This window comes from Triturus cristatus, chromosome 11 (assembly GCF_964204655.1).
Source record: "Triturus cristatus chromosome 11, aTriCri1.1, whole genome shotgun sequence".
In the NCBI taxonomy this organism is placed as follows: domain Eukaryota; kingdom Metazoa; phylum Chordata; class Amphibia; order Caudata; family Salamandridae; genus Triturus; species Triturus cristatus.
The window spans coordinates 939367832-939389983 of record NC_140594.1 but is presented as its reverse complement, the minus strand read 5'-3'; the positions used below and the strand labels follow the sequence as shown (position 1 = coordinate 939389983).

Here is a 22152-nt window from a genome sequence, read left to right as displayed (position 1 = left end):
CATGGGTTGTGGGGAGCGGCCTATGAGATCCCCCTTTTCCCCTCAAGAAGGGTATCCTTACGGGATGTACTGACTTGTGTCTCTCTCTCAGTGGCTCACAATATGTGTGTCTACTGACTGCCATTTTGACTCTGTGCCCATGTCCATAGTATGGCACAACATTTAACAGAATTGTTCACTAGTGTTTCCAGCCATACCAACCGCTAATACACAATCTCCATTTTCAGTAACAATTAATGTTTTTGGTAATACGGTCCTCTTGGTCTCACATTAGTAAAAAATGTAATTTGGCAGCATGCACTAACTATGAAAGGTTAAAAAAGTGGAATATTATAAGTTAAGGATTTCCTTTCTAAGCTATTCACTGAAGGCTGAAATACACTTGATCTCAAAGTAACCAATCTGCTGTACAAAGCAACACTGTGAATAATGTGAAAACATTTATCTCAAAATCGGAGTAGGTTACGGGCATATACACATTTATTTTAATATTTTACTGATGTTTCATTTAATACATTTATCATGCGAATGCCCCATTGAAAATGAAAGATTAGAAACCTTTCATACAGAACTTCATTTTGGAATGCATTCAGGAGCCAGAGCCACAAAACTTGTGTAACCAAATTACATACAGAAAACAAAACTGTTCACCTGCATAGAGGAATAAAGCACTCAGGACATATCCATTCGCCCAGAGCTGTGCCTCAAGAATATCTTCAGACTTTAAATTTCTGAAAGCAGAGGCCGGCCTGAGCCAGGATCTATGATTAATTCAGGTTCAAGGAATACGCTAAATTTGCTCTAAATAAAGCAAATTTTGTACTTTATGATGAGGCAATGCACATAAATAAATACTAAAAATTAAGTACACAAACTAGTTTGACCAACCATTACCAGAGGGCCAGGGAATTAGTACCTTTAGATCAGATTGTCTTGCGGGATGGAGAATATGCACACCTTAAGGTCCTCTCATTAAACAAAATAAAACAAAATAGGGTTCTTTATTTTGGGTTGTGCAAAACAAAAAGTTGATTATTCTAGCAGAGTAAGGTGGTGGGTTGTCACGCCTGGTCTATTTTGCTAGATTAAGCTAGAACTTTCATCTGTCATTAGATATGAAGGGATCGTTGTTAACAACATGTGGTAAGAATTCAGTCCCTGGAGGATCTTGCATGCCCCCATATCATATGTTACGCACCAACTGAAATAGAATACCTGTTTGAGCAAGAGAACGCCTTCAAATTAACAAATAAATACAGCCAAGAGAGCTAGCCTCTGAAGCAGGTATTTCTCATCAGTTTAAGTGTTTGACCATCAGTGAGAGGCATGTCTCTGAAGCAATATACTCCCTCTGTTAAAGCCTGGAAAAATCTGTCTTGGATGGCACATGTATCCAATGAGTTTCATATTAGATCAAAACCACAAACAGTGACAAACATGCAGCAATGCAATTGTCCTCTGGTTCCAAAGCTTAACTTCAAGAGTCAAATCGGCGTGAGCAAGACTTACAGGAGAGAACAATGGAATGCCTCAGTAAATCTGATTTAGTATGATCAGACTTAAGCTGCAGGTATGCAGAGGAGGAAGAAAGGCTGGCCTCTAACCTAGACCTTAAGATGTAAATGGTTTATAGTAATTGATGTTTACAGGTGTACTGTACCATGATGGCCAACACAGTAAAAAAAGTTATCTGTAACAAACTATAGAATGCAGGATGGTTAAGGGTGTCTCGTTTACAGTGCTAGAAAAATCAAAAGACTCCTTGCGCACTTTGGCAGGAGGCAATAATTTTACTTATAATCTTACTGATGGAGCAGAAGATCTCCTACGAACTACTAGATGTGACAGCATTAATATGTTCTCCTATCGTAAAAAAGCTGGACTGCTGACCTGTAAACTACTAGAGGGTAGGAGTTGAAGGCAGCTTCTGATCAAGCTTCTGTAGTACATGCATTCTACAACTGCAATAGCTAGTCACAAAAACAAAACGTAAAGGTCATAGAAGGAGGTGTAGAAATGCAGTACATGAAGACTCCTTAGCTTCTACTTGGGCAGAGATTACATTTCAGCCTTGTAGATGTATGGGGAAAATCTTTAAGAAACAGCTGCTCAAAAACTCATTAAAAACCCTGTAGAATGAGTCACAGCTTAGCGTTTAACGTTAGTGTATTAACTAAAAAGAAAAGCTCACAAAAAGGTATTACCGATCAAAATCATTAATGAAACTGTCTTTGGGACTAATGCCTCAGCACCTGTGAGGTTATTTTAAAACTCTTCTCCATTCACACATTTGATCTAGCAGAAAAGTACGCAAGCCTCGCTTCCCACCTTTTCTTCAGACAATACAGACACAAAAACACCAAACACGAGATAAAGACAGTCCAACACAATGGGAGAGGACACAGAACATGGAGGGCGAGTCAAGCAGTGACGAGCTGGCTAGTGTTTAGCGGTGGAATCGCGTGGATAGAACTCTGCCACCGTAGCCTGTGGAATCCTCTTCAGCATCTCTTTGGGGAAGATGCGCAGCAACTGCCAACCAATATCCAGCGTCTCAAAGACTGTACGATTATCATATGCACCTAATAGAAGTTGAAATAATAAAATCAATGAATTAAAATAAAATATATACAAATGCAGCATTATTACTTAAGTAGTAAACATGGCTCTTTAGGGTCCTGCACTTTCAGTAAAACATTCACAGATCCCAGTTTTAAAGATTGCACCTTCACCTTTAGACACATTGACAGCTTTGAAAGAGAAAGCATCATTATTAACCAATAGTACTCAATGTAGGGCATTTCCTCACCTAAAAATACCTCAAAGAAGCACCTCAACTTCATCTGAATTCATGTTCCATAATTAAAGAATTACAGAAAACCTAAATATGAAAGCCCTGTCCATGGTTAAAGAGGTGAGGTCAAACTGTTTCCTTGTAAGTTTATAAAAAACTCCTACCTATTAGGGAATAAAAGTATTTCTTAGGGAGTCACATGAATACCATTCCATACGAGACTATTTTCAAGCAAAAGCGAAGCCATTTAAAAAAAACTTTTTTATCAGCCCACCAGGACAGCAATTTGATTTTGGAGTGTCAATCAACATCACTGATAGCATTTTTAGCTCTTTATGTCCAAGATCCCCTGCGTCAGGCAAAGGTGTCTGCTCTCACACTAAACAGGAGACGAGTACCATTTGCCAACTTGTGGAATTTTGAGAGCTTCTGCTTCTAACTGCAATTGTCTCCACCAAGGTAAACTCAGCTGAAGGTGCTCATACCATCCTAATTGAGTGCGCGTCAACAAGTCACAGCATGGAAGGCAAAGCTCTGAGGGATGGAGGGGAAGATTGAACGGCACCGATATTTTGAAAAGTCATGATGCATACTGAGATTTTTTATTTTTTTTTAAATTGCAAATAGCTCTATTGTGCCTGCATGCAGAAAACCAGTATGGAGGCTTCGCTGCACGGGGAGCCAGGTATTCATTCGTTCCATCGATCTAATGATCCCCCTCAGCCACCATGATCTTTTGACAGGGAGGAGGTAGGCGGGCACAATCTGCCTAAAGCTGAATGAAAAGGGGCACCTCCTTGCACACACATCGTGTCAAAGGCACAGCAAAGGGGTAGCCCTTCCACAACAACCCCGTTCGTAGGGTGTGCAGTAACTGAAGATCTCCAAAAGGATGTTGTGGAATGTCAGGGTTACACTCATCCACATGTACTTTGAGAGCTGAGTGTCCGCTTAGGAGCACAGCATCTTTATTACTGCTTCTCTCACTGGTAAATACAGGTTAGTACCCAGGGTATAGCATGGACCAGCAGAAGTGTTAAAGAAAAACAACATGCTATCTTTCTTTCATAACCCTATACTGCAGGAAGCTGGCTTTTTATGTAGTGTAACAACGTAGGGATACACCATGCAAAAAGTCAAAACAACCCTTATTGGCTTACAGTGTCGTACTTTAATAATACAAAATGCTCTATTTGTGATAGTGCGGTCGAGCAGCTTGGGCTTCTCAGAGGGGAGTGTGAAGCATTTATTGCACACACAGAGGGAATAAATGAGACACACAATGAAATAGAAATCGGAGACCAATTTCGAAAAATATCACAGATTTTTATAAAATGTTAGACACCAAGATTATCGGAATCAGCCAAGTACTTTCGGAGAGGTCTATTTTACAGTAAGAAGCTCAAATAATGGTTTCGAGGTATGAGCCTCAAACGCAGTAATGTTATCCTAAGGAAGAAACATTCACTGCATACATATACTTGCGAACATTTCTTGAGGGTGCCTTTAAGGGCTTAAGGTGCTTAGGGGCAAAGGTCCAAGAAATCACCAATAAGGAATATGCTACTTACCAGTATGCATCTGTTCTTGGCATGTAGAGCTGCAGAGTCACACACTGAGGATAAGATCGCCATCTGGTGTTGGGCTCGGATGATTGCAGGTTGTTGTTGTCTTCGGAAGAAGCCTTTGGTCACGAGGTTGGTGACTCCTCCCCTGGACAACAGTGCGCATGGGCATCCACTCCATCGGCAGATTGTTTTTCGCCATGATGGGAAAAGATGGAGTATATAGAAAAGAAAGAAAGGATGTCCATGTGTAATGTCTAAGTAAGACGGATGCTGGAACAGATACAGGTCCCGGGGAGGCGGGCGGGCGTGTGTGACTCTGCAGCTCTACATGCCAAGAACAGATGCATACTGGTAAGTAGCATATTCCGTTCGAGGCATATGAGCTGCAGATCACACACTGAGGATAGATTATACAGCAGTGCTCCCCTTAGCGGTGGTCGCCTGTATCCGTTGCAGCAGCTTGAAATAAAGTTTTTAGGACAGCCTGGCCCACGGAGGCCTGTTGTTTGGCCTGCACGTCAACACAATAGTGTTTAGTGAAGGTATGCGTGGTAGACCATGTGGCTGCCTTGCAAATGTCTTCTAAGGGAATATTGCCTAAGAAGGCCATAGAAGCCCCTATTTTACGCGTGGAGTGCGCCCTAGGGGGAACTGTAAGTGTACGTTTAGCCTTGAGGTAGCATATTTGGATGCATTTAACTATCCACCGGGCTATTCCTGATTTGGAGATCGGGTTGCCTTTGTGTGGTGGCGCGAAAGCAACAAAGAGTTGTTTTGTCTTTCGAAAAGGTTTTGTCCTGTCGATGTAATAAAGCAAGGCTCTTTTAACATCTAAGGTATGTAGGGCCCTTTCAGCTACCGAGTCTGGATTTGGGAAGAAGACCGGTAGTTCTACTGATTGGTTAAGGTGGAAAGGGGAAATCACTTTTGGAAGAAATTTAGGGTTTGTCCTAAGAACCACTTTGTTACGGTGTAGTTGTAAGAAAGGTTCCTCAAGTGTAAGGGCTTGTATTTCACTTACTCTGCGCAGGGAAGTGATTGCGATAAGGAAGGCTACCTTCCATGTTAGGAATTGCAATTCACATTTGTGCATAGGTTCAAATGGGGGACCCATGAGTCTTGTTAGAACCACATTGAGATTCCACACTGGTGCAGGTGGCAATCTTGGGGGAAGAATTCTTTTGAGACCTTCCATAAACGCTTTGATGGCTGGTACCTTAAAAAGGGACAGGTGTTGCCTATTTTGCAAGTAGGCTGCCAAGGCTGCTAGGTGTAAACGTATAGAGGAATACGCTAGATTGCATCTTTGCAAGTGTAGTAGATAGCAAATGATGTTTTGGATGGAAGCATCCAATGGATGTATGTCATTATTAGCGCAGTAGATGGCAAATCGTTTCCATTTAGCGGCATAACACGCTCTAGTAGTAGGTCGTCTGGCTTCCTTTATGATATTCATACAGTCTGGAGGGAGATTGAGGTAACCGAACTCTAGGACCTCAGGAGCCAGATCGCTAGGTTCAGTGTTTGAGGATCTGGGTGTCTGATTTCTCCATGGTTCTGGGTTAATAGATCCGGGGAGAGGCGTAGCTTTTGATGTGGAACTAAAGATAGTTCCAGAAGTGTGGTGAACCACGGTTGACGTGCCCAAGTGGGAGCCACTAGTATTAGTGTTAGTGACTGTTGTTTCAGTTTGCGTACCACAAATGGAACTAGTGGGAGAGGCGGAAAGGCGTACGCAAATCTGCCTGACCAGTTCATCCATAGGGCATTGCCCTTCGACTGTGGGTGTGGAAACCTGGCGGCGAAGGTTGGGCATTTTGTGTTTTCGGGAGTGGCGAACAGGTCTATGTCTGGTTGTCCCCACTTTTGGAAGCAGGGGAGTAGAACCTTGGGGTGCAGTTCCCATTCGTGGATCTGTTGTGTGTGGCGACTTAGGAGGTCGGCCACTTGATTGTGGATCCCTGGGAGATGTTCTGCTAACAGGTAGATGTTTTGGGGAATTGCCCATCTCCAGATTTGCTGTGCCAGTTGGGACAGTTGGAGAGAGTGTGTCCCTCCCTGTTTCTGTATATAATACATTGTCGTCATGTTGTCTGTGCGTATGAGGACAGTTTTGTTCTTTAGGTGAATTTGAAAGGATTTTAGTGCTAGGAACACTGCTAAGAGTTCCAGGTGGTTGATGTGGAGCAGTTTTTGTTGGCTGGTCCATCTGCCCTGAGTGGTATGGTGAAGGAGGTGGGCTCCCCACCCCGTGAGAGATGCGTCTGTAGTTAGCACAACTTGTGGAAGAGGCTCTAAGAACGGTCTCCCTTTGGACAGGTTGATGGTGTTCCACCATTTCAGTGATCGAAGTGAGCGACTGTCCACCAACACCAGATCGGTAAGTTGTCCGTGAGCTTGGTTCCACTGTTGTGCTAAGCATTCCTGTAAGGGACGCATTTGAAGTCGTGCGTGTGGGACTATGGAGATGCATGACGCCATCATGCCTAGGAGCTGCATGAACACTCTTGCTGGAAGAGATGGATGAGTTTGAAATTGAGAGATGAGATTTTGTATACTGGCTATCCTGGCTGTGCTGGGATAGGCAATGGCTTTGGATGTATCTATGGTTGCTCCTAGATACTGATGTAAGTGGGAAGGTTGTAGGTGGGATTTGGGGTAGTTGATAGTGAATCCCAAATCGTGGAGAGTTTGAATCGTGCGATGAGTGTGGAGAACGCATTTTTGGTATGTATTGGCTTTTATGAGCCAATCGTCCAGATAGGGGAAGACATGGATCTGTTGTCTTCTGAGATGCGCTGCCACGACTGCTAGGCACTTGGTGAACACTCTGGGTGCTGTTGTTACTCCGAATGGGAGAACTGTAAATTGATAGTGTTGCCAATCTACCACAAATCGTAGATATTTTCTGTGAGCGGGATGCATAGGGATGTGAAAGTATGCGTCCTTGAGGTCCAATGTGGCGAGGAAGTCTCCCTGTTGTAAAAGTGGGAGGACTTGTTGGAGAGTGGTCATGTGAAAATGATCCGAATGTATATACTGGTTTAGTAGTCTGAGATCCAGTATGGGCCTTAGTGTTTTGTCCTTTTTGGGAATGAGGAAGTATAGAGAATATACCCCTTTTCCCTGATGTTGAAGGGGGACTGGTTCTATCGCATGTTTTTGTAACAGGGATTGAACTTCTTGTTTGAGGAGAGAGAGATGATGCGAGGACATTGGACGTTGTTTGGGCGGTATGTTTGGGGGGGATTGTATGAGTTCGAGGCAGTAGCCAGACTGGATAATTTGTCTTACCCACCTGTCTGTGGTGATGGAAGTCCAGACAGGCAGGAATTGTTGGAGTCGCCCCCCGACCGGAGTGGAATGGTCTGGGGGGAGTGGTGGCAAGTCACTGTTTGGTGGCTGGTGAGGTGCGGGTGTTGTTGTTGTTGCCCCGCCCTCGACCTTTGTTATTGTTTCCCCTATAACCTCCCCGGAAATAACCTCTGTTAGGGGATGTTTGTCCAGAATTTTTAAAGGTGGACGTGGTCTCAGTTGATGTGTTTTTGGAGCCTCCTCTATAAAAGGAGCGACGAAAGGAACCCCGGTTTTGATGAGACTGCAGTGCTCCCATAGACTTGGCAGTTTCATTATCCTTTTTCATTTTTTCTAATGCAGTATCCACTGCAGGGCCAAATAGCTGCTCTTGGTTGAAAGGTTGAGCTAGAATTGCGGTTTGAACCTCCGGTTTAAAACCGGAAATACGGAGCCAGGCATGTCGTCTGAGTAAGACGCTAGTATTGACCGCTCTAGAAGCAGTGTCCGCTGCATCTAAGGCGCATTTAATGGAGGCATTAGATATTAATTTGCCTTCTTGGATGAGGTCAGAGGCCTGGGACTTAAAAGGTTCAGGCAGATGTTGCATAAGGTCCTCAAGTTGGTCATAATGCGCTCTATCATACCTGGCTAACAGGGCCTGGGTATTCGCAATACGCCAATGGTTAGCCGCCTGCGCGGCGACCCGTTTGCCCGATGCTTCTAAAAGCTTAGACTCTTTGTCTGGGGGAGGCGTTTCTCCAGTTGTCTGTGAGTTAGCGCGCTTCCTGGCATTTGATACGACTAGGGAGTCTAAAGGGAGCTGGGCCTTAATGTATGCAGGGTCTTGCGGGGCTGGTCGGTACTTTTTTTCGATGCGTGGGTTGAGAACCCTAGCTCGAACAGGGTCCTTAAAGACTTCAGTAGCATGCTTAATAACCCCTTTGATCATGGGCAGTATGTGAACAGTCGATGTGACTGCTCAAAGGTATCAAGGAGAAAGTCCTCTTCAAGGGCGTCTGTGTGCATTGTAACGCCGTGGAATGATGCTGCCCTATTTATAAGTTGGCCGAACCCTAGGTGGTCATCAGGAGGGGAGGGCTTGGAGGGGTAGGTAGTGGGGTCAGGCATGTCAGGTATAGGATAAGACCAGTCATCCATGGGTGCTGGGTCTGGGAACGTAAAAGGGTCGTTTGGATCAACAGGATCATTAAATAAATCAGGGTCCGCCCCTCCCCCTAAGTCATCATTATCATCCTGTGGAGGAGGTGAATGATAGGGAGATGGTAAAGGTAAAGGTAAAGGAGAATCAGGAGGAGGAGGGGGGGACGGGTTAGGAGGTAAAACAGGAGAGGAAGGACGAAGTGGTGAAGTAGCACAGTCCTTTTTCCGTATGGGAGCTGGGGGAGGTGTAGTGTCCAGCTTCCGCTTTTTATATGGGATGGCAGTCACATGTCCCGTGTTAGGATTGATGTAGATCCGCTTCTGAGTAGGATCTGGTCGAAAAAGTTCATCTGGCTCCGAAGGTGGTGTCTGTGATGTCCGCTTCGGGTCTTTATGAGCTTTTTTCGGCGGGGACGCAGTTTTCGGCGCCGATGATCTTTTCGGAGCCGGCTGAGTTTTCGGTGCCGACTGAGTTTTCGGTGCCGACTGAGTTTTCGGTGCCGACTGAGTTTTCGGTGCCGACTGAGTTTTCGGTGCCGACTGAGTTTTCGGTGCCGACTGAGTTTTCGGTGCCGACTGAGTTTTCGGTGCCGACTGAGTTTTCGGTGCCGACTGAGTTTTCGGTGCCGACTGAGTTTTCGGTGCCGATGGACTTTCAGGCATCGATGTTGAAGAACGTCTCGGTGCCGGTGGAGACTTCGGTGCCGAGGAACGTTTCTGTGCCGAAGGAGATTTCGGTCTTGGAGCCTGTTTCGGTGCCGACAGTGGGTGTTTGGGTGCCAAGGGTGTTAAAGGCACAATCAGGTGAGGTTTGCTCGAGCCCGAGCCACCCACAGGCTTAGATGTCTTCGGAGCCGGGCCCGAGGGCGGGGCTTCTGAAGAGGATTTCCGGTCGCGACTGGGCCCAGCTGGCGGAGTCTTGACCAATGCTTTTTTGGATGGGGCAGGGGCAGGGGGGGTGGTACTCACACGCTGCCCTGGAGTGATGAGGTCATCGGAATCGTCGGCCTCGGACACGATCTCGAGATCTTCGGTGTCGTCTTCGGGAACATCTTGAGCAAAGATGTCCTCCGGTTCTGGAGCTGGTTTGGCCATGATATGGCGTCGAGCTCTTCGGTCCCGGAGGGTCTTCTTCGAACGGAAAGCGGAACAAGCTGGACAGGTGGACTCGTTGTGTTCCGGCGACAGGCAGAGGTTGCAAACCTCGTGGTGGTCACTGTGGGGGAACTTCGCTCCACACTGGGGGCATTTTTTGAAGGGTGTCCTGTCCATCAGCCGCTTCCGGAACCGGTCCAAGTTGATGTCGACGTCGATGGAATGAAGATTAAAGAGTTAAATCGATTGCTGGAAGTTTTCTGCTGGAGCGGAAAAAAGTTCATCCGAACCCAATGGCGGAAAAAAACAATCTGCCGATGGAGTGGATGCCCATGCGCACTGTTGTCCAGGGGAGGAGTCACCAACCTCGTGACCAAAGGCTTCTTCCGAAGACAACAACAACCTGCAATCATCCGAGCCCAACACCAGATGGCGATCTTATCCTCAGTGTGTGATCTGCAGCTCATATGCCTCGAACTTCGATTTTACCTGCCCTGGTATGTCCGGGTGCAGAGCTGTTGGTAGCCTGTTATGCTGACGGTAAAAAGAAAGTCAGCAAGTGGGGACAAGTTCGGCAGAACCCAAAGGGGGGCTTGGCTTTTGAGGATCTCTGGAGCAAGGGGACACAGTCTGTTTCCGTGAACCCGGGCTGTGGAGAGCAGGTGCAGAGGTGTTTTTTCCAGTACGTTGCTTGAGTTAGAGGCTCTCATGTTCTTGGGTTGACTTGGAATGGAGAAGAAAACAAGTCGGCCGGGCCACTCTTGGTGTAGGTCCCGTTGATACTGAAGTTTCCAGACTGTAGGTCTGTTGTGGCGGTGTCTGGCCTGGACACTCAACAAGCCTTGGTTGCCGCTAGTGGTCCGGCACCCAAGGTATTGGTGCTGTGAGGCTCATGGAGGGTTTAGAGCCTTGAAACTCGCAAAAGAGACATGGCTGACCTCCTAGAACCATAGTGACCACCTCCTGGCGAGGAGCTCCTTCAGTGGGTCTAATGGCCAGTAAACCGAAGTACAGGACAAGTGCGGTTGATGCAGCTGTTGCAGGGGAGGGACTCCTCCACCCCAAGGGAAATGCTGCGAGGTTGTTGAAGTGCTTGACAGTCATCCAATGCATTAGGAGAATTCGCAGCTTTTGGACAAGTCATGTCTTTGCAACTGTCAAGGTACCAGTAGCCTGGTAGGGATTGGCACCAATTTGGGAGCAGGTCCTCTGTTCTGGCTGAGTCGGCTCCTCTTTGTCCTTCTTCTGTTCTCGGGTAGACGAATCTGAGTCTCTAGTGTTCCGAATTTAGGGGTGTTAAGGGGACTGTAGAGTAGTAGCCAATGAGCTACCTACCCCAGGGGTGTCTACACCCCCTAGATGACCACTTCCTGTGGAGAGTGGGCATAATCCTGATACAAAGTTCCTAGTTTGACCAAACCCAATATGGTGAATCCCTTCTTGGCTGTCCACCTTAGGGGTGTGCCTAGTCTGAACGTGCAACAAGAACAGATGATCGACTGATTGCTGAACAAATCAAGTATTCACACCCACAGATCTGGGTATAATCCATTGTTTATTTGCTCAGCACGCCACCCCAGTTTGGAGCCAACCATATGCAAATCATTCTTGACCCTACTCCGCATGGCAACAGTCCAGCCCAGACTGCCAGGCCTGGTCCTCCCTGGACCGAAATCAAGCATCCTGGGACCAGTTTTGGCGTATCACCCCTCATCAGTCAGGCTAGCTTGATTCCAGTGGTACAGTTAGCACGGGACCCACATCTGGGCATACCCTTCCCACTTAGGGTGACAAAAGCCAAGAAAACAGATGATTGACGGAATGCTGAACAAATCAAACATTCACCCCGTCACAGATCTGGGATTAATCCATTGTTTTTTTGCTCCCACGCCACTCAAGTTTGGACCCAGCCCTATGCAAATCAGTCTTGACCCTGCTCCCCATGGGAACAGTCCATCCCGAGCGGTCAGCCCTCCACAAGAAGCAATTCTAACTCTGTACAAGAAATTATCCTAACACTGAATAAACCACACACACCGTGCAAAGTAAACCAGATTAGCACTGAACAAGACCAGGCTAAAACCTGCAGAAGAAACTACATCAATATTTGCAAAGAAATCCCCTCCAAAAACAAAACTATACTAACCCTGACCAAGACACCCACACAAGTTCTGCACAAGAAACTACACTAGCCGGGGGCCATGGTCAACTGCGGACCGCAATGGTCGGAGCTTAGCAGAGCTCAGACCATCCGCCGGGGAGAAATCTTCATAAATCCCTAAAATTATCCATAAAACTGCCAACTATGACTGCAGCAGCGGACACGGTTCTAAGAGTGTCCTGGTGGAAGCCATACTCTGGAGGAGCGGTCCTGAATGTGTCCGCCTCACAGCAGCCTGTGTGGAAGGCGAGATACATCGAGAAGCAGTGGGGTGGAGCCGGAGAGAAGTGGCACGACAGCGGTCTGGAGGTAGACTATGAAGTCGTGGTGCTGAGTGCCCCACACAAGAATCGCTGAGAAAGGAGACATCGATCCGGACAGGGAATTGACGCCGGCCGTGAGCCCAGAGGAGCAGACCGCGGCTCAGACGAACTGACCCACACCTGCTGTGCCCCCGGGTGGCGTAAGGTGAGGAGGCGCTTGGGCGGCGCAGGACTGGTGAAATCAACGCCCCTGGGAGACTTCGCACGTCGCCTGAGTCCGGGGAGAGCAACTGTGCTACAACGACCAGGGCAGTGGACTTCAGTGTGAACCTGGCCCGCAATAATCACTGCAGGCAGTGGCGATGGAGGAAGGGCGGCACGCTCAGATTCCGATAGTCTGGAGCAGCCCGCGGGACACAGGTAGAACATTACTGTGGAACTGTGCCCACCCAATGCATAAGAAGATTAGCGCTTCCCGTGGTGCTCGGTGGGCTCGTTGCTACACACAGACCCCATCAGCAGAGACAGATTGGCCACATTGAGGCATTGGTGCCCAGTATATAACACCAGGAGCGTGTTATTACATGGTCCAGTATTAAACCTGACCCCACCAAGGAAACAGGTGCACAGCACTAATCGAGGTGGCCTGCATACCAAAGTAAACAGCCGGTTAAGCGCCTTGAGGTATAGTGGAGCAAACCTAAGCTAGATGCACAAACAGCAGGACCTTGACCAGGCGCTGTTAGGGAGGTGTGGGGGGTAGGCACCCGACCGGCCACAGGAGTTGCTACACCCCTTGGTAGGCGGTGGGGAAGGCCTCCCCCAGCTTGGACTGAAGTGTGTCACGGGGACACGGGATACGGAGGAGTCACACCACACACAATGGTGACAAAAGGACACCGGAGAGCCCTCCTGTCAAAAATGGATAAATAAGCCCACTCAAGAGTGGAGGCCCCCTCTATGGGTGCTGAGGACCCACCACCCCATACGCCGAAACAAAGCTAAAAAAATGAGGAATCCCTGACCTTGCAAGACATAATGTCGGCAATACAGAACGTAAAGACTTCCTTGAAAGGCAAGACTGACTTAGTGACCACTGCAATGACTTTAATGCAGGCTGATCTGTGAAACATAGATGCACCGCTTAAGGAGAACGAAGGCTCGATTGCAGCTCTCCAGACTAAGATGAAAGCCTTTCCCATGTTGCCGCCCCATCCCATGAGTGACGCATCGGTCACCAATGTGAAATCTGGTTGGGAAAGAGAGAGGGATCTGCCGTTGACCTAATCCTGGTTCGTAAACCACCACTCCAACTGATGTGCAGTCCCCGTTGAGATCTGGATGACATTGGACAGATTTCCCTGATGCTGCGCCCACTGGAACTTCAGGTCCCACTGAAGAGCCCGCATTTGCCACCTGGTATGATCCACCAGCAGGATGCAGGAGGCCATGAGGCCCAGCAGCCTCAGGGTCATCCGCACCGAAATCCGGGATACAGGCTGAAACATCGGTATCATGGCCCGAATATCCCGGACTTGTTGCGGAGGAGGATAGGCCCAAAATTGTTTTGTGTCCAGAATCACTCCGATGAAAAGGAGCTTCTGAGAAGGGTGCAGGTGTGACCTCAGCACGTTGACTGTGAACCCTAGCGAATGCAGGAGGTCCTCTGTAGTCTGGAGGTGGGCGACGACAGCCTGGGGCGAGCTCGCCTTGAACAACCAGTTGTCGAGATAGGGGAAGACTGGAACCCCTGATCTGCGCAGATGAGCTGAGACCACCACCATTACTTTCATGATCACCCGAGGGGAGCGTGTAAGGCCAAGGGGGAGCATGGTAAACTGAAAATGCTCGGGCCTACCGTGAACCATAGGTAACGCCTGTGGGCCGGCAGGTCGGGGATGTGGAAATAAGCGTCCTGCAGGTCCAACGCTATCATCCAGTCTCCAGGGTTGAGGGCAGACAGGACTTGAGCCAATGTCAACATTTTGAACTTTTCCTACCGGAGGAAGTCGTTGACGTCCCTAAGGTCCAAGATAGGACGCAGGCCTTTGTCCTTTTGGGCACCAGGAAGTAGTGGGCGTAGCAGCCACAACCTACTTCTGGCACAGGGACTCGCTCAATGACTCCCTTGGCCAAGAGAGCCGCAACTTCCCGACGGAGAAGGGCCAGGTGATCCTCCGACATGCTATGGAATGCAGGTGGCATGGAGAGAGGGGTAGTCTTAAAGGGGAGGGAGTAGCCTCTTCGGACTATCTACAAAACCCATCTGTCCAATGTGATGTTGTGCCAGTTGTGGCAGATTCTGCCACCGTCCACTGGCAACTGGTGGCCCTGAAAAGTCAGACTGAGAAGGTTTGGAGGCTGCTGCAGAGGGAGCACTGGTGGACTGGCCTGCCCGCTGGCCCCCAGACCCACGGCGGTGGGTCCCAAGTCCTTGGCCCCCCAGTGGCTGGACAGCCTGCGTGGGCCTGTGGCTCTGGGCAGAACGTGGTGGGGCACCCTGTCTGTAGCCACGAAAGGGGCGAAAAGTAGACGGAGTGGGGTGAGAGGTGGTAGCGAGGCCCAAGGATCTGGCCGTAGCCCTAGAGTCCTTGAAACGCTCGAGCGCATTGTCCGCCTTGTCGCCAAACAGGTGACAGCCACCAAAGGGCATGTCCAAAAGAGTCGATTGGACATCGCGCAAAAAGCCAGTGGACCTCAGCCAGGTGTAGGGTCTCAGGGCTACCGACGTTGACATCGTCCTGCCTATCGAGTCGGCGGTGTCCAGCCCACAGCGAATTTTGCTGCATCCCTCCCTTCAGCAACCGCACAGGAGAGTACGGTTCGGGCCGACTCCGAGAACTGTGGTAGTACCTGCGCAACTGTGTCCCACACAGAGTGGGTGTAACGGCCTAAGACATGCGGTGTTCACCGACCGCAGTCTTATGCTGGCGGAAGAAAACATCTTCCCAAAATGATTCAGCTTCTTGGATTCACTATCTGGGGGAGCAGTAGGGAACGAGTCTTTGGACGTCGAGGCTTGGACCACCAAGCTCTCAGGGGTAGGGTGTTGGGAGAGGAAAGTGGGGTCGCTCAGGGCACGGCGGTGGCGTTAGGCAATCATCCTATCCACAAGAGGCCCTGTTAAGCAATCATCCTATCCACAAGAGGCCCTGTGCTCGGCTTGGACCAGGTGCCCAGAAGGATGTCTGAGAGGGCCTTATTGAACGGCAGCAGGGGCTCTGAAGAGGCTGCTGCTGGTTGAAGCACCTCAGTCAGGTGGTTATTCATGACTGCAACTGTAGGTAACTCAAGGCCCAAGGCATCAGCCGCCCTACACAACACCACAGCGTAGGAGGCTCCCTCCTCCGTAGCCACAGTAGGGGGAGAAAGCATACCAAGGTCTGGGGATGTATCCAGACCACTGTCCTCACCCAGTTCCTCTCTTCAGTCTGGCTCTTCCAGCTGGTCTGCTAGAGGTTCAATAGACCCCTCCTAGTCCTCCTCACCCTCCGCAGGGCGATAAGGAACGTCAGGATGGAACAGAGGAACAAAAGTACCAGCCGGCACCGGTACCAGCGTCAGTCAACACCGGTCCAGCTCCGGCTCAATGTCGAGGGGGAGGCCGGGGTAGACGCCGGCTGAGGACACAACCGTCGTCAGAAGGGGCGGGTTGTCGCCAATGGATTCTGCGCTGGAGGAGGTGTCAAGGTCGACCGGCACCGGTCCGGATCCATGCCTGGATCCCTGGGGGCCCTGTGGCACTGGGGCCGAAGCCGCCACCATCGAAGGCCTAGAACCCCCACCTGAGTCTGCGGGCCCAAAGCCGCGCTGATGGAGCCGGGCTGCCCAGAGATGGAGTGGAGGGCTTCGTAAAAGCTACGAAGTTGGGCAGGGGACGCCCCGGCTTCCGGGAAGGGAGGGAAGCTCTGGGCTGACCCAACAGGCTCGGCGGGCGGAGCTGGACGACTACCGTCCGCATCCCGCGTCTCGTCGGCCGACAGACGGGGAAAAGGTGAAGCAAGACGGTGCTTCTTCGCCTTCTTCTTGTGCCTCAACTTAACCGAAGACTTCAAAAGAGGAGTGATGGTGGGGACTTCGTGACCGGTCCCGTGACCTGCCTCTCGACCAGGACCTTGAGCGGCGTGGAGCTGAGTGCCAGGCCTCGAGAAGCTTTTGGGACCACTCCTGCAAAGACTTCGGGTTCATGGCCTGGCAGTCGGAGCACGACTTCGGGTTATGGTCACGCTCCAAACACCAGGAGGCACACGAGATGTGGGTCTGTGACTGACATCAACTTGTGACAAGAGTCACAAGGTTTGCAGCCGGGCCATCAAACGATTTGAAAAAAGAAGTCGACAAAAAGTAAAAAAAAAAACTCTAGTCAAAAAGACTAAGGGTACCGCTCTCTGGATCTGCACTGGCTGGCACGAAAAAAAAAAAAGAACGGACGTCAGCACGCAGGGGCGGCGTCTAAGTAGATACCGCAACATAATTCGGGCTATTAAGACGCCAACGACTAATGTGGAGTCCACCGACGCCACCTACAGACGCACAGGGGTACTGCTGAAGAAAAATTCTTCGGATCCAGTCGGACGCCTGGGGGTAATTCTAAGGTAAGGAATCCATAACTAATAGACTCTTTCAGATACCAAGTTTAGGTTTAGGCATTGCTCAATGGTTCCCACTTTACACTTGAACCCGTATTAAGAAGGATGTATGAGACTCCTCCATCACCCAGGCCATGAACCTATTGTAAATGATTCTTCCTAAAATCTTAACAGTATTATCAATGAGAGAAATTGTCTGATAACCCGGGGATGAACAATCCCCGGTTTTAAAAATGGGTACTATTATAGAGGTACCCCAGATGTCAGAGAAGCAGTGTGCGAGATTATTTAAAAAAATCGTAATCAGCGGAAACTATATAGCAGTGTTACTTTCGATGAGATCAATGGGAACCCCATCAGGGCCTGGCGCTTTCCCGCCCACACTTTCATTAACAGCATCCTCAACTTCCTCTAAAGTGGTCTGAAAACATGACACTAAGGAATGGTATATAATGAATGGGGTACAGGGTGGAGCACAGATTGTACTGAAGTGTTCTTTCAAAGTGCTGGCGACAATATGACAGGAAAGAGTACTGGGTGATCCGTTGTTGTGCTTCAGAGCGGTCACAGATGCCCAAAATGACTTGCTGTTGCTTGGCTCTGAGGCCTGAGCTAGCGTTTCCCACCGACAACCTCTTAGTATTGTTTAGCATTAATTGGTTTTGGATTTTTTGCACAGAAGAAAGCCACTAAGGGGACGTCTCTACGATTAGAAACCAAAGCTATTCAAAGTGCCCTATTTGTTGCAGAGCATTCAGAGTCGTGCCCCGTTCGTTGCAGAGCATTCAGTCAAACCATTTAGGGGTGTTAAGCATGGGCTTGACCGGTTTCAAAAGAGCGCTTCTGATCACCGAACAGAGGTTGGTAAAAGCTACCACCACCACCGGACCAGATACATATCCTGTAAAACACAGATTAAGCAACTTCAGGTAGGCTGTGATTATTTCCATTAAAAATTGAAGAGGGTTGTGCAATCTCCAGACCAGTCTCAAATTATCAGTACTGGGTTGCAAATTACAAGCCCCTGTATCCTGCCTGAACTTACCTTGGGGGTGCAATGTGAAAATGGTCTTGATGGGGTTGTGGTCACTATAACACAATGAAATAACGGTGCCATGGAAAAACAAATCTTCTAGGTTGCAGGTGACAAATATGCAATCTATTGTAGATAAGCTGCTGTGACACTTAAAAGTGGGAATCTCGCAATTAGGCAATCCAGAGATAGGCAATATATTTATCAAATCTAATGGGGCAAGAATTAAACTAATTCTTGGCACAGGGGGTCGATACTGCCAATGGGGCGAGATTCGGAATAAATGTCCTCATACGTGATAGGAATTGCAGATTAAAATCACCAGCCAAGCAGAAATGCAGTGTTTGCCCTGCACAAACCAAATCAGCTATTTTGGAAATGCATTTGCATAGAGAAGGGAATGTAGTGTTCGGGAATCCTCTGAAATCATTCTTATAAAAATTCACAATGCGCAAAGTCAGAGGTAGTTTGAACACTATAATTTGGAAGCTGCTATCATTATACTCTATGGTTTTAATGTGCTCGCATAACGCAATGCTAACGGAAATCGCAAGCCCCCCTGATGAGAGACCACTGCATGAAGGGATAGCAGTAGTACTAAAACATGGAAGCCATCCACAGATGTAGGCAGTGTGTCCCATGTTTCTTGAAATAAGACAATATCATATCCCCTAATCAAATGGAGCCAATCCAGGAGAGCAACTTTCGACCTGAGGCCCGCCACGTTCCACCATAATATTTTAAGGGTGAAAGTACCCCTATCCACGAAATGTATGCGAATAAGTATCAGAAACCCCCGAGTTGGTTTCAGGTAAAAAGCTTATAACGTCCACAACAGAAGCATCTGGTATGAGATGTTTAAGCACCCTATGATCGGCCACTGAGGCTGCGGGGGTGTACAGGTGTTACATAGACACTCCCTAGGCCTAGCTATCCTAGCTGGTGCCTGTTCAATTGACAAGTCACTCTTATTGAGTCAATCTACCTTCTCCAGACCACTAAGGGCAGCAAACATATTGGTACATGGGATGTTGCAAAAGGTGTCACAAGCTTCTGGGGGTGGGGGGTGTAAAAAAGGCATTGATGGTCTACAAAAGAAGCCCAAAGGGAGAGTAACAACATCTACATTTTCTGGGCTAAACAAATCCTTTGTGCTTAATATTTCTAGAAAACAAGCTTGACTATGAATGTTTACAACAATACAGTCCCCCGTCATGCTTTTGACTGAATGTTCAAGCCAAACGAGCCAGCATCACCAAGATTATCTTATTTATCTTATTTGGGCACTCCAATAGGTATCACATTTGTGAGAGTTTAAACTATTGGTATTGTAAATGACAACACAAATATAAAGAATTGTCATTTACAATGCCAATAGCTCAAACTCTCAAATGCGAAACCTATTGCATTGCAAATGCTTGTTGTTTAAAGACAGTTTGTGTAGCTTTTAGGTCTGGTCTACAGCTTTTAAGTGTATGTTGTTGAACTGATACTGTATACCATATTATTACTTACAGTGGGCTTTGGATTAACCTACTGCTAATCACTTGCAGGCTTTCTGGTCAATCTCATTTGCTTCCTTCCTCAACTTGCATTTGTCCCAACCCTGGAGCATGGCCTATTTACCATCCTTGTGATTGGATTGAGTGTATCCACATTCATAACTCACATTAGGGAACCACTTTTTCTTTGAGCATGGAAGAGAGTATGCATTTTCTTGTTCTGTCCTTCATGTCTCCCTCGCATCCCTGTCCAACCTGCTCGCTCTATGTTGATCCCGCCCCCTCTCAGCTCTTCTGTAAAAGCACAGCATCCGGTATATTGTACCAAGGTATGCAAAGACTTCATCAGATTGGTTTTATTTAATCTTCTGCCTTCCAAATGTTGCACGAAGGAACATAAAGGCAGCATTGAATTTTCTGGAAGCTTAATCAGCCTGTGGTTGAAGCAAAGATGTGTTAATCACCAAATAGATGAAACATCTGGGCCACTTCCCAGTCTTGTGAAATGTAAATAACAGGTTCCTTTAAATTCTGGCATTTTCTTAGACAGCTTTTATGTTCTTTTAAGTACCTGCAACTAGTCGTTTTATTTAAAATATTTAAACTGGGTTATGTGCAATAGGTTTTTAAATTATGTACTGGTTTTCCAAAGTGAAGTTATATATTAAAAAAAAAAGAAAACTTAGTTTATGATTGAAAATGTTGAATGTTGAGATGCCGTACGATATTGTTTGCTTGTCCTAGAGAATTAACAGTTTTTACATTTTTTAACAATATTTTACAATCATGCTAGTGCTTGTTGTTCTGTGGTTACTTTCATGACAACAACAATACACATGTAAAGCAAACACCACGATGCCCCCTTGGTCTTAGTTCTTGGGATGGTTTTATGGATCGGTTTTGAATCAGATTAGTGTTTCAATTGAGAGATCCCAAAGGTTTCTGTACCACAACTGCCAGGCACATGCAGAAGCGATTAGTAAGAGCTTACATGTTTCTTTATTCAGTTAGCAAAGGACTCTCGATACAAGGGATTCTGAGAAAAAAAAGTAACCGAGTATTTGTCACCAAGGAATGAATATGCTACTTACCAGTATGCATCTGTTCTTGGCATGTAGGGCTGCTGACATTCATATCTGTGCATAGATCGCCGCCTAGTGTTGGGTCCGGATGTTTGCACGTTGTTGTCCTGGAAGAGTCTTCGAAGTATCCTGAGATAGGTGACTTCTCCCCTGGACCACAGTGCGCATGGGCATCCTCTCCATCCTTAGATTGTTTTTTCGCCATTGTGGCAGTGATGGAGTAGATACAGAAAGTGATGACCATGCTATACAGTAATTCTGAGAGCTGCAGCTGCTACAGGCGCCGGGGAGGAGGGTGGGAGATATGAATGTCAGCAGCCCTACATGCCAAGAACAGATGCATACTGGTAAGTAGCATATTCAGTTCGAGGCATGTGGGCTGCTGAATTCATATCTGTGCATAGACTAAATAGCAGTACCTCCTATTAGCGGCGGCTACCAGTGCCAGCTGCAGCGGTCTGAAACAGAGTTTTGAGAACAGCCTGTCCTACAGCTGCCTGCTGTTTTGAGTGGACATCTACACAGTGTTTGGTAAATGTATGTATAGTGGACCATGTGACTGCTCTACATATTTCCTGTAAAGGAATGTTTCCCAGGAAAGCCATGGACGCCCCTAACTTACGTGTTGAGTGGGCTCGTGGGGGAATCGTTAATGTGCGTTTAGCCTTTTGATAACAAATTTGAATACATTTAACGATCCATCTGGCTATACCTGCTTTGGAAATGGCGTTGCCTTTGTGTTGTGGAGAAAAGACAACGAAAAGTTGTTTTGTCTTCCTAAAGTCTTTAGTTCTGTCTATATAGTACATGAGGGCCCTTTTCACATCTAGTGTATGGAGCATTCTTTCAGCAACATTTTGTGGATTCTGAAAGAAAACAGGCAGTTCAATAGTTTGATTCATGTGGAACTGCAATATTACTTTAGGCATGAATTTGGGGTTGGTACGTAGTACGACCCTGTTTGCGTGAACCTGTATGAATGGCTCTTGAATGGTTAGTGCCTGGAGTTCACTAACTCTTCTTAACGAAGTGATTGCTACTAGGAAAGCTACTTTCCAGGTGAGGAATTGAATCTCACATGAGTGGAGAGGTTCGAAGGGTGGACCCATCAGTCTGGTGAGGACCAAGTTGAGGTTCCACACCGGTGCTGGTGGGTGCCTTGGGGGAATCACTCGTTTAAGTCCTTCCAAGAAGGCTTTGATGGCAGGCACTCTGAATAAAGAGAGGTGCTGCCTGTTTTGGAGATAGGCTGCTATTGCGGTTAAATAGATGCGTATTGAGGTGTATGCCAGATTACATCGGTATAGGTGTAAGAGGTAACAGATTATGTTTTGAATGGATGCGTCTAGCGGGTTGATGTGATTCTGGGTGCAGTAGATGACAAACCTCTTCCATTTAGCTGCATAGCAAGCTCTGGTAGTGGGTCTCCTGGCCTCCTTGATGATCTCCATACAGTCAGGTGGCAGGTTTAGGTAGCCAAACTAAGACTTCAGGAGCCAGATTGCCAGGTTCAGCTGTTGCGGATCTGGGTGCTGAATTTCGCCATGGCTCTGCGTTAGAAGTGCAGGTTTTATCCGCAGCCTTTGATGCGGCACCACGGAAAGTTC

At 47.7% G+C, this 22152-nt stretch overlaps 1 protein-coding gene across 1 annotated transcript in view; it reads right to left on the bottom strand.

Moving 5' to 3' along the window:
• Positions 1 to 458: 458 nt before the first annotated feature.
• The window catches only part of LOC146785715 (V-type proton ATPase subunit B, brain isoform), a 116293-nt gene continuing 94599 nt past the window's right edge, over positions 459 to 22152 (bottom strand). The window contains exon 14 of the mRNA XM_085634943.1: positions 459 to 2582. Within this exon, the coding sequence (XP_085491069.1) occupies positions 2440 to 2582 (143 nt within the window). The 3' untranslated portion in view covers positions 459 to 2439. The remainder of the gene's footprint in view (positions 2583 to 22152) is intronic.